This window comes from Sarcophilus harrisii, chromosome 6 (genome assembly GCF_902635505.1).
Source record: "Sarcophilus harrisii chromosome 6, mSarHar1.11, whole genome shotgun sequence".
In the NCBI taxonomy this organism is placed as follows: Eukaryota; Metazoa; Chordata; class Mammalia; order Dasyuromorphia; family Dasyuridae; genus Sarcophilus; species Sarcophilus harrisii.
The window spans coordinates 124,666,677-124,680,431 of NC_045431.1; the positions used below are offsets into that span (position 1 = coordinate 124,666,677).

General features: G+C 34.4%; 1 protein-coding gene across 44 annotated transcripts in view; it reads right to left on the reverse strand.

Annotated features, from left to right (window-relative positions):
• The window catches only part of ANK2 (ankyrin 2), an 819,525-nt gene that overhangs the window by 294,614 nt on the left and 511,156 nt on the right, over window positions 1–13,755 (reverse strand). For all 44 annotated transcript variants that reach the window (XM_031944040.1, XM_031944043.1, XM_031944046.1 and 41 more), the window contains one exon: window positions 11,295–11,396. In XM_031944040.1, the coding sequence (XP_031799900.1) occupies window positions 11,295–11,396 (102 nt within the window). The remainder of the gene's footprint in view (window positions 1–11,294; window positions 11,397–13,755) is intronic.

Below are 13,755 nucleotides of genomic sequence, written 5' to 3' on the forward strand. Positions count from 1 at the left end.
TCTATATTTGAACTGATTTTTTCTAACAGCTCGTAGTATTTTTTCCTTCGTCTGATGGTTCTGGACTTTGGCCACTATATTTCTTGGTGTTTTGATTTTAGGGTCCCTTTTGGTAAGTGATCGATGAATTCTTTCAATTTCTATTTTACCCTCCGTTTCTATCAGTTCTGGGCAGTTCTCTTTGATAATTTCCTGGAAAATAGTGTCCAGGCTCTTTATTTCATCATATTTTTAGGGAGTCCAATAATTCTCAGATTGTCTCTCCTAGATCTGTAATGGGATGAAGCTTGAGTTGATGCACTGAGGTCCCAAGCACGTGAGGCTAAATAGTAATTGGACCATACTCTATTAATATATATGTTTGGAGAAAGAATGGCCCCCGCCCACTCTTTGTGCAAGTCCTGATGTGTTGTATAGGAAATGATGATTTTGGTGGGTGGAGGCAGAGGGGCGGAGAGAGGAACGGAGAGAGAAGGCTGACTGGCTTCTGGTCTGGCTGGCTTCTTGACTCAGCTGCATACATTGCTATCGCGACCCCCCCTTCACCTCCGATCCCCCTTCACCTCTGATCCTTCTTCACCTCTACTGAGAATAAAGATTGAAGATTTTCCCTTAACCTGAATTCCTGACTCTGGCTGATTTTAAAATATGCAGTCATTACATAGATCTATTTTCCAGGTCTGTTGTTTTCCCAAGAAGGTATTTGATATTTTTTCCATTGTTTCATTTTTTTGGTTTTGCTTGACTGATTCTTGGTGTCTCCTTGAGTCTCTCAATTCCAGTTGTTCGATTCTGATTTTCAATGAAGTATTTTCTTCATTCAATTTTTTTTATATCTTTTTTCTAATTGTCCAATTGAGTTTTTAAGTGAGTTGTTTTGTTCTATGGAATTTTTTCCCATTTCACCAATTTTATTTTTTAGAGAGCTATTTTCTTTTTGCAGTTCACTAATTCTGTTTTTCAAGTATTTGATTTCTTTATCCACTCTGTCTTTATATAAGTGGGGTGACTTATCCAGACTCTCTTGCCAAGCTTCCCTTTCCTTTTCCTACATTTCTTCTAGCTATCTTGTGAGAGGCCTTTTTAATTTCTTCTATGAGAGTCATCTGTGTTAAGGACCACATCATATCCTCCTTTGGGAATTCATCTGGAGAATTGTCTGTTTTTAGTCTCCTCAGGGTTTAAAGTCTGCTCTCTATCCATATAGAAGCTATCAATGGTTAGGGTCCGTTTAAATTTTTTGCTCATTTTGTCAAAGAAAAGTTAAAGAAAACAAACTAACAAGAAAAACAAATGATCTGCTTTTGGGGGGGAGGGGGAGGCTAGATGGTATTACCGAGCTTCCTCTACAGACTGCAGGGGGCAGCAGCAAGGCACTAGCAGTTCAGCAATGGCTGTGCTGTGCCCATGCTCTGAGACTCTGAGAGTGTGCTGAGACACTGTGGGTAGGTGTGGCCAAGTCCTGAGAGACCCTAGCTTTTAGGGGTTATAATCTTTATCCCCTGTGTTTTTAGCTTCTCTGCTTGTCTACTGGCTTGCTGCCAGGACAAAGTATCCAATACTGTGATAAAGCTCTCCTCACAGACATGGCTGAGATCACATCCCACCTCCACCTCCTTCCAGTCTGCTCAGCTGTGAGCTGCCTGCCGTCCTCTTGCTGCTGCTGCCTGCCCTCAGCTTGCACCCAATCTAAAACTGTCCCCACCCTCCAGCAAATTTCAAGTGAATTTCTGGTGAATTTCAAGGATGTCTTCTCTTGGTAATTATTTGTGGGGGTTTTTTCAGTCAAGCACTAATTCTGAGGCTTGTCATGAAATAAATTCTGAGAGAAAATGCGGAGCTTAAGTAGATGTGTCAGCAAGTATTATTTATAATGGAGAGAAGCTAGATATATCCCCAATAAGATCAGGGGTGAAATAAAAATGCCCATTATCACCACTATTATTCAACATTGTACTAGAAATATTGACTTAACAATGAGAAAAGAAAAAGAAATTACAGGAATTATAACACAATGAGGAAATAAAATTATCATTCTTTGCAGATGATATAAGTATCTTAGAAAATTCTGCAAAAATCTACTGGCAACAATTCACAGCTTTAGCAAAATAGCAGGATATAAAATAAACCCACACAAATCACCAGCATTTCTATATATTACTGACAACATCCATCAGCAAGAAATAGAAAAAGAAAGTTCACTTAAAATTACTGTAGAAAAAAATAAATAAATAAAATAAAATTACTGTAGATAAAATAAAATACTTAGGGGATCTACCTGCCAAGACAAACCCAAGATGTATATGAACACAATTACAAAATACTTCTCACACAAATAAAATCAGATCTAAATAATAGAAAAATACCAATTTTTCATGGCTAGGCTGAGCTAATATAATAAAAATGGCAATTCTGCCTAAATTGGTCTACTTTTTCAGTGCCATACCATTCAAACTGCCAAAACATTATTTTATAGAATTAGAAAAAATAATAACAAAATTCATCTAGAAGAAAAAAAGGGTCAAGAATATCAGGGAATTTAATGAAAAAAATAGGAAGGATCGTGGCTTAGCAACCAAGCCTAAAACTATATTATAAAGTAGCAGTCATCCAAACCATTTGGTACTGGCTAAGAAACAGAGTAGTACATCAGTGGAAGAGATGAGGTACACATGACACAATAATCAAGGTCTATAGCAATCTGATACTTGCTAAACTACAAAACTTCAGCTTCTGGAATAAGAACTTACTATTTGACAAAAATTGCTGAAAAAAACTGGAAAATGATATGTCAGAAAATCAACATATACCTACATCTCACTCCTCATACCAAAATAAGGTCAAAGTGGATACCATGATTTGAGCATAAAGAGTGATACCATAAATACATTAGGAGAACAAGGGATAATTTACCTACCAGATCTTTGGAGAAGGGAGAAATTTATAACCAAAACCAAAACAAAAAAAAAAAAAACTAAAGAACATTATGAAAGGCAAAAGCAACAATTTTGACTGCATTAAATTAAAAAGTTTTTGCACAAATAAAACCAACAGAAACAAGATTAAAAGAGAAGTACAAAGCTGGGGGAATATGATATGAACAAACAATTTTCAGATGATGAAACTAAAGCCATTTATAGTTATATGAAAAAAATGCTCTAATCACTATTAATTAGAGAAATGCAAATTAAAATTACTCTGAGGTACCACCTCACACCTATCAGATTGGCTAAGATGACAGGAAAAAATAATGGTAAATGTTGGAAGGGATGTGGGAAAACTGGGACACTAATGCATTGTTGGAGGAGTTGTCAAATAATCCAACCATTTTGGAGAGCAATTTGGAATTATGCCCAAAGGGCTATAAAACTGTGCATATCTTTTGACCCAGCAGTGCCATTACTGAGTCTGTATCTCAAGGAAATCATAAATGAGGGGAAAGGATCCACATTTGTTGGAATCTTTACAAACTGTTAAGCCATTAGAAGTGATAGAGACAATAATTATCTAATTTAGCATGGTTCAATATGATTGATTTAATCTTAGAAGAAGATATTTTGGGCCAGAACTTGAAACAAGGTACTAAGTACAACTGACAGAAACGATGCTTGTGTTCACACCTTTAGACCGCTCATAAATGCAAGAAATATTTAAGTATTCATTGGAGTTCACATGTTTGGGAGATTTCAGGGTTTAGAAAGAGATATTTGAATACACACCTCCCTTAATCCCTGCCTTCAGAAGGCGGAGTCAACCTTTTACACTCAGCATAAATACAGCTCCAGTGAGCCACTCGAGAGAGAGTTACTTGGGAACATTCCCAGGGGTCGGAGAGGAGCACTCTGAGAGGAAGCCCACAAGCCCTCTCTCTGAGGCAAGAGAGATTTATTGCATCTTCCACTTTGGTGCTGGCTAGAGGCTAAAGAAAGCAGAGGTAGAAGCCAAGGACAAAGCTGCAAGAGCTCTTGGAACCAAGCAGAAAGATAGGTCTCTAAGAAAACTAACCAGGCTATATTGAAGGACACAATAAAAGATCTGAACTTTTATTAGCTGGCTGCGATTTTGGGTGATTATTTACTTGTAACTGAAACTAAAGCTGCCTCCAGAAAAACCTCCCCGAGAAACCTCCTCTCCCAGAGAGAATCATCTTATTATTATTTTAAAGAAGAAAAAACACCTCACACACATTTGCAAAAATGTTTGTAGCAGTTCTTTTTGTAGTAGCAAAGAATTGGAAAAAGAGTGGCTGCTCATCAATTGGGGAATGGCTGAACAAGTTGTGGTACATGAAGGAATGGAATCTATAAAAAATGATGAACAAGCTGATTATAGAAAGACCTGAAAAGATTTACATGAACTGATGCTGAGCAAAACAAGCAAAACCAGGAATATGTTGCACACAATAATAGCAAGAATGTGCAATGATCAACTATAAAAGGCTTGGTTCTTTTCTGTGATTCAGTTATCCAAAGGAATCCCAAAGTAGACTTTAGACAGAAAATGCCATCTGCAACCAGAGAAACAACTAAGGAGACTGAATGTAAATCAATATATGCTATGTTCACTTCTTTTTTCTGTGTTTTTATCTCTCCTGTAGTTTTTTTCATTTTGGTCTTATTTTTCTCTCTCCAAATAATTCATAAAACAATGTGTATTAAAAACAAATAATCTCAAAAAAGGAAATAAAGGAAGGAAGAATAACAAGCCACAGTCTAAACAGACAAAACAAAAAACAAAAACAAGAGAAAACATGATATAATAAATCACCCATGAACCCACAATATTTCTAGAAAGATCCAGGCTACTTTCTTTTTCTTTCTTCCTCTCCCTCCCACTTTTACTTTCATTCAGAAATAAAGTAGAGTCTATAAGATCCAGATTTCCTTATTATAACATCATAATCCCATAACTAAAAGGGAAAAATATCAATAGGTTTTGTTTTCCTTTATACTTCACATTAGATTTGATCACTGGTGGTTCAGAGGTAATAATACTTTGACATTATAAGTTAATGTCAATTATAATAAATAATAAATAAATTAAATTAAATTTTTATTTAATAATATTTATCACTGTCATTCATTTCATATGATTTCTGTAGTAACACTGTTAAGATTGCTTAATTTGATGGAATGCCAGTCTTTTCATTGCACCTTAATATTTCTTTTTATAAATATTTTCATTTTAATGCTTACAGGTTTAGAGAAAAACTGGATTAGAATTTTAAAAGACAAAAACTTCATACTTTGACTACCAGAAAGAATAGTCATTGAATAGATCCTTGAATGTCCATTAATATAACATATTGAATATTGGCCTATTACCTTCACATCTTGTCAAATTCCTGTCAAGGATTACTCAGAAGAGTAATTCTCCTCCGCCTCCTCTGCCTCCTCCTCCATTCTTAATTACTCATGAATTTCTGAAGGTAACCATAAGTAGTGTAACTTTATGAAATATATAAGATCTAATCTCAGTTGAGCATTCTGTACACAGAGACAGTTCTTTTACTCCTTTTAATTGAATCTAGTATGTAATTAAGTGGTTTAAAGTGGTTTAGTGTTTAAAGCACTGAAACTGGAATCAGAAAAACCAGAGTTCAAATCTGACCTCAGATACTTAGTAGGCAAGTCATCTTGCTGCCTTATCGAATTACCTCAGTTTCCTCATCTTAAAAGTGGGAAATAGCAACTCTTACAAGAGTTTTGTGAGGATTCATGAGATATTTATAAAGTGCTCTGCAATCCTTGAAATGTAGTAATAATGCTAATTATCATTAACTTTATTTGTGATTATACTCCAAATGTTTGTCCTGCCACTCCTCTCTCTACACATTCTCTCTTGGTGGCCTTATCAGCTCACCTAGGTTTATTTAATTCTATGTAGATAACTCATATTTTTATATCCATTCCTAAATTCTTTCCTGGTCTCCTAAATTCTTCCCTACCTCACTAAGTAACTACTGGGCTTGGACATGTCTAGAAAGAATCTTAATCTCAATATGCCCATGATGAAACTAATTACTGTGCCCCTCAAATCCACTCCTTCTCTAAACGTCTTTGTCAAGGCCCAAACCAAGCTTCTTGTAATGCCAATTCCAAACTTGGTTCTCATGATAATCTTGTCACTCTCATCCCACATATCTATTTCACTGTTAAACCTTGCCATTTCTTTGTCTACAACACTTTTCACTCATATATATCCCACTCTCTCTAATCATGACTACCACCCGAATTAAAGTTCTCATCACCTCAATTTGGACAAATGCAGTATACTCCTAATCACTCTCTGTCTCTAGCCTCTCTGTATTCTAATCAGTCTCTATGTAGCAGCAAAACTATTTTTCCTAAAATAAGCATATGATTATGCTATACCTACTTCCATATTCAAACTCCAGTGACTCTCTATGACCTATCTAAAGATCAGATGTAAAGTCCTCTCTGATATTTAAAATTATTTACAAAGTGGCTTTCTTCAATCTTTGCAGCATTCTTATGCATTATTTCTTTTTATGCACTGACTATCCAATTCAGCCAGACTGGTCTTCTTCTTGTTCCTCATTTATGATATTTCATAGCCCTTCTCCATGCTTTTGCCCCACACATACCCTCTGCATGGAATGACTCTCTCCTCACCTATGCTTCTTGAAAGCCTAGTTTTCTCCAAATCTCAGTTCAAGTTCTATCTGTATGCAGTCTGTACTGGTACACCCAACTTCTAAAGCCCTTCTCTTTAAAGTTACTTTGAATAAGTATAGTATATACCTATATATGCACAAATTATGCTCCCTCCCCATTAGAATACAAGTTACCTAAGGAGACAAAGATTATTACCTTTTGGCTTTATAATCTCAGCATCTCTATGCCTGACACATAGTAAATGCTTAATATTAATTAATGGTTATTAATGGTAATTAATGGCTTTAATGGTTACTTTAATTGTACAAGCAAAGTTGAATGATTGCCTAATGGCTGGGATTGAAACTCAGGTCTTCTTAAGTTCAAGAAATGGTGTCTCTCTCTGTCACAATAGCTCAAATAGTAGATATTTTGAACAGAGAAATATTATTCAATCTTTTGATTACTACTAAGATATCAAGTAGATTTACAAAGTCCAATTATTTATGCTCAAATAGAGTAAGGCATTCACTATTAAAGGAAAAATGATATGATCTATGTTTCATCTATGAATGTTTTATTTTTCAACTTCATAGTCAGTCAATAAGTGCTTACTCTGTGCCAGGCACTATGTTAAACAATGAGCATATGAAGAAAGACAAAGCCAACACTACCTTTCTCAAAGAGCTCACTTTCTAGAGAGGAGAGAACATTAAAAAAAATAACAAGCTACCTACAAAAAAAATACAAAGTAATCAGAGTGTCATCTCCATTTGATCATATTTCTAATTTTCAGTTTTAGTTTGGGGGATAAGTTTAGGTATCAATAAGTTTAATATTTGATCTATATAGCTGAAATTTAATATATTGACTTGTCCAAAAGAAAAAGTAAGTTATAATCATACATATTCAAAATAAAAGAGACTTTAAAAATTTCATAATAACGAGTAACTAATTTTGATATGGTTTATAGATTGTATGTTATTAAATTGTTCTTGGGAACCCAGGTTTGGTTTCTCTCCTTACATTAGTTAATTCCAAAGTTTAAAAAACATCAAGAAAGTGTGATAGGTACAGTTTATACACAATAATATAGGGAGTTTTTTTTCATTATATGGCTGCTTGATTACACAGTCTTAAAGTTAATATCAATATGTCAAAAATTCAAAGAATCTGAGTCAGCTAGCAACTTAGGAAAATACTTCTGTATTTGTCTGGTATAAACTATTATTTTTTTAATTCCCTAAGTGTCTTTTTGAAATGGAGAATATTTTTTTTATTTAATAGCCTTTTATTTACAGGATATATGCATGGGTAACTTTACATCATTAACAACTGCCAAACCTCTTCTTCCAATTTTTCACCTCTTACCCCCCACCCCCTCCCCCAGATGGCAGGATGACCAGTAGATGTTAAGTACATTAAAATATAAATTAGATACACAATAAGTATACATGACCAAAACGTTATTTTGCTGTACAAAAAGAATCAGACTCTGAAATATTGTACAATTAGCTTGTGAAGGAAATCAAAAATGCAGGTGGACATAAATATAGGGATTGGGAATTCAATGTAATGGTTTTTAGTCATCTCCCAGAGTTCTTTCTCTGGGCATAGCTGGTTCAGTTCATTACTGCTCCACTGGAAATGATTTGGTTGATCTCGTTGCTGAGGATGGCCAGGTCCATCAGAACTGGTCATCATATAGTATTGTTGCTGACGTATATAATGATCTCCTGGTCCTGCTCATTTCACTCAGCATCAGTTCGTGTAAGTCTCTCCAGGCCTTTGTGAAATCATCCTGTTGGTCATTTCTTACAGAACAGTAATATTCCATAATATTCATATACCACAATTTATTCAGCCATTCTCCAACTGATGGACATCCATTCAGTTTCCAGTTTCTAGCCACTACAAAAAGGGCTGCCACAAACATTTGTGCACACAGGTCCCTTTCCCTTCTTTATAATCTCTTTGGGATATAATCCCAGTAGTAACACTGCTGGATCAAAGGATATGCACAGTTTGATAACTTTTTGAGCATAGTTCCAAACTACTAATGGAGAATATTTATAAGAAGAAACATAGAAAACAAGGGAACTATCATGTCTATCATGGGAGATCAGGAGAATTCCACAGAAAGTATTCCCAAGTTTCAGGAAAAGTATGTGTTTCAAAAAATATCTTAACAACATCCTAGACACAAGCTGGCTCATAAATCAATTAGGTGGATTCAAGGATGATCAGGTCATGACTTTTTGGTCAGGTGGCAAGAATGATAGACAACAGACTGATAGGCTATGTCGTGATGCTAGCATATTATGTTAAGAGACCTAGAAGTAAGATACCAGTATGTTCAAAGGAATGATGTATAGAAAACTTAAGAGCTGACACAAATAATAATTACAAAAGAAAGTATGAATAGACTAGCCTCCGGAGGGAAGAGCCAAATCCAAGAGTGAACAAATCTACCAATGTTTTGGACAATTCAGTCTGGAGAGTTCTAGCAGACTGGTTCAGAAAAGTGGTCTCAACCATGCCTTCCTCTGATTTGAAAAGGACATGGACCTTCAAAGGGTGGACAACACACTAAAGGACAAAATCAGAATCCAAAGATATTTGGACAAGTTAGAACAGCAGACTTACATTTTGCCTAAATTCGAATGTAATAAAATCTTGTACTTAAATTCAGAAAGCTATCTAAGTATAGGAGATGAAGCTAAGAATCAGTTTATATGAAAAAACTGGAGGTCTCAAAATAAGTGCAAAGCATTCAGTTATGAAAGCAAATGTGATCTTAGGTGGCCTGATTAGAAGCATAATATTTACAATGAAGATGGACAGCATAAATTGATATTGTCCTTTTTCTTAGCAGATTGCAGCTATTTCTGAGCCCCACATTTTAAAAAGGAAATTAGCAAATTAGCTGCTATTGTTGTTCAGTTGTTTTAATAATACCTGACTTTCTGACCCCATTTGAGGTTTTCTTAGTAAAGATGTTTCTCCATCTCATTTTACAGATAAGAAAACTGAGGTAAACGGTAAAATATTTTTTCAATATAATTAGAGGGGAGATAGATTAATCTAGAGAGGAGATAATTAAAATAGTGAGGAGATTCAAAACCATGGCATACAACAATCACTTAAAACAACCAGGAATGTTTAGACTGAATTATTAACGACTTGTGAATGAGCGATTGGGTTCCTTCTACTTGACACTAGGACACGAAAATAGATATAATGCATAGAAATTTTAGAGTGTAAGGGATACTTTCTAACAATTAAGATTGTTCAAAAGCAGAATGGATTACTTTGACAAATATTGGGGAGTCTCCTAGAGGTATTCAAGTAGAATTTGATTGACCTTTGTTATAAAATTATTCCTGCTTATGTTTAAATTGAACTAAATGATTTCTAGCATTCTTTCCAACTCTTGAGTTTTTATGAACGTGTGTTATTCTACAACAAGAGGCCACTTAATGGGTAGCTTTGGGTTTTTTCTATTTATTTTCATTAATTCTTAAATAACACAGAAGTTCAAATGAACTGTGATAATACAACTGATTTCAAGATGTGCCCAGAGATAGAATAAATGAAACTACAGATGTAGCTAAATCCACAAATGAAAACCTCCTGTCCCAATTATTATTCAGGATTATGAAATTATTATTTTAAATTATTCAGGATTATTCATTTCTCCATCCAACTATCTGTTCACAAAAATAGAGACAATTTACTATATAGTTAAAGCTGAGATCCAGTGTGGTTTTTTTTCTTCATGACATTAAAATATTGGTCTGAAATAGTACAAAGCCAAAATTTTTGAGGCTTTTAGATTTGATTTAAAGGCTACGGTCTCATTTACACCAAAATGATAGATAAGGAAAGCCCTAAGTAATCACTGAAATGTTTAAGCCCCTTTATATGCTACATATAGCATATATTACACAAATATACACATATATTATATTATGTTAATGTTTGTTCTAAGGATCCTACTTCTCCATTAAGTTAAGTTCACACTTTCCAACTATATCCTTTTGTAACAAGGAGAGAAGGGGAAGGGGAAAAGACAAGTAATTTGAATTTCTTTTTTTTTTTTTAATTTCTTCAGTCCATATTATTAGAAAATACCCAACACAAGAGTATAGAGCAGCCAATTGCACTGGGAATGAGAAGTCATGGTTCTGGACCAAAATGACCAAAAAAAAGACTAAAAGTCTTTAGAAAAAAATTTTTTTTGAAAACCCACTAAGAATTAGCTCAGTAGGATAATTCTCTCCCAACACTTCTGATAAGCAGTGAACCAAATCATCTTGCAAACATCGTTGTTAATTAGATTTTAAAATCTTGGCTTTTTTTGACCTGTTAGCTATAGGCACGGAACAAACTCTAAATGAAAATTTTCTCCCTATCATGGTTAATGGATTGTTTATACTGGAAGACTCTGTCAAGGGAAAAATTGTGTTTCATTACTTCTTAAGCTCCTAGTCACTTTAATAGTAATAAAGAACGTTGACAACTATGAAAAAGACCCCTGGGCTCTAAGTAGATACAAAACAGGAAGCATTATTTCATTTTAAGACATGTAGGGTTGATTTTTTAAAATATCATAAAAAACTTTGGTTTAAAAAATATTATAGAAATACAAAATCTTGAAAGATGCCAGTCTTTTACCTGATTGCATGTATTGATGTCTATTCCTCCTTTCAAATACTCTACCACTTTGTCAAGATTGCCAGCTCTGGCCGCTCTGAGAAAGCTGGCATTGCTGTCAGACTGTAGAAAGAAACAAAGAGCTATAGTGAGTTACAGCAACAAAAAACCAGAATCTAATAGAACCACACAATTTTACATTTCAAATCAAAGCAGCTTAGGTTGCAGAGACTTCTTAATGTGCGGTTAAGCCTCATGTTATTATGGGCAATAAAAGATCACGATTTTTCCAGAAAATAGCTAATGCTTGCTTAAATTATTGATAAATTGCTAGTCTACTATCTCAAGGAAAATAAGAACCCAAAATAACGGCTTGAAAATAATTAGTACCAATTTATTCCCAATCTTTAGCATATGCCTGAATTTGAAAGTGAATTTTTATAACCCTGAAACCCAGGCTCTGTGCATTTGTGTCCCAAATCTAAAAGAAAATTACATCCCTAGTAAGAATCAGACAGTGAAAAGAAAATGAATTTTTTCCCTCATTCTTTTGCTGTTTGATTTTCCTATGTGACTATACTTATTCCATTACTCTCTGAAGCCCTAGTTGTTGATGCATTTGCTGATGTATTTCCTATAAAAATGTTGCATTTTCCAAGCAAGATTATCACAATCTGTGTACTTAGCCTAGTGCTTAGTACATTGTAAGCACTTCATACTAAATGCTTATTAACTGACCAGTAATAATCAAATAATATAATTTTTCTTAGGGCTAGAAGAAACCTTAGAGATGTAAGACAGTTCAATTTTTTAGATTCAATACAGGAAATTTAAAATATTTGGTGGGAAGTAAGTGGCCCTTCAAAGGAATTTGTGCCAATTCAACATCTAATGTGAATTATCTGGGGAGCAAATTAGGGTGCCTTCCAGTCCCTGAAATAAAGGAAGCTCCTATCTTTTTGTATCAACACAACAAGAATCCCCAGGCTGGGATAAGAACTTATCCTATCTAGGCCAGAATTAATGACAATGACTCTCAATAGCCTGCAATAGGAAAAAAATGAAAAGAAAATGACAATAATTTTATAAAAGTTGATATTTACAGTTGTGCTTTAAGGTTTACTTTATAAATAGTATCTCATTTGAGTTTTTAATCTTATGGGAAAGGTATGGAAAATATTACTAACTATATTTCATAGAATGAGAAAATGAGGCTCAAAAGAGGTTCATATATTTTCCAATGATTACATAGATAGTAAATTCTGGAGATAGGATTTGAACCTGCATCTTTGTAAATTCAAAATCTAGCTATCAATCCATTATGCAATACTGTTGATACATATTTTTTTAAATTTATTATAACTTTTTATTTACAAGTTATATGCATGGGTAATTTTACAGCATTGATAATTGCCAAATCTTGTGTTCCAATTTTTCCCCTCCTTCCCCCCATCCCCTCCCCCAGATGGCAGGTTGATCAATACATGTTAAATATGTGAAAGTATAAATTAAATACAATATTAGTATACATGTCCAAATAGTTATTTTGCTGTTCAAAAAGAATCAGACTTTGAAATAGTGTACCATTAGCCTGTGAAGGAAATCAAAAATGCAGGCAGACAAGGGTAAAGGGATTGGGAATTCTACATAGTAGTACATAATCATCTCCCAGAGTTCCTTCGCTGGGTGTAGCTGATTCAATTCATTACTGCTCTATTGGAGCTGATTTGGTTCATCTTATTATTTAAGAGGCCCAGGTCTATCAGAATTGATCATCATATAGTATTGTTGTTGAAGTGTATAATCTCCTGGTCCTGCTCATTTCACTCAGCAGTTGATACGTATTTTTATAGTAGAATTGTGGATAAAATTGGTCTTAAGACCAATTTTCCCTGAATGAGGTTTGGTTGCTGATATATAAAAGGACCTCATTATATTTCATAAATGGGGAACAACAGGCACTAGGAAAATTAAATAAAAATATATAGAGAACATAAATATATAGATATATAGATATATAGATATAGATATAGATATATATATATATATATATAGAGAGAGAGAGAGAGAGAGAGAGAACATAAATATATAGAGAACATAGAGAATATAAATTTCCAAAGAGAGGGACCAAGCAAAGGCAGACACAGAAGGGAGCTTTAGCCAAAGCATCCCATAGTTCAGAATCACAAAGATTCTTAGTGGAGCCATAGAGCAATAGATGAATAAACCCTTCATAGTGGGAATGATTATGTTGATTTGTTTATCAAGTGTTTGAGTAAAAGGCGGAAAGTGAAAAGGAGAGGATATGCATAACTCACTGGCAAGCCTCTAGACAAAGCAGGGATTAATGGAGGCCTGAAGCCTAGTTGGTTACAGAGAGTTGAGATGTTTTAGCATCCTACCCTTCTCTATCTTTAACAAGATCAGCTCTACCTCCAAGATTTGAGTAAATCTTTCTCTGAAGCAGGGAAGGAAGGGAGCA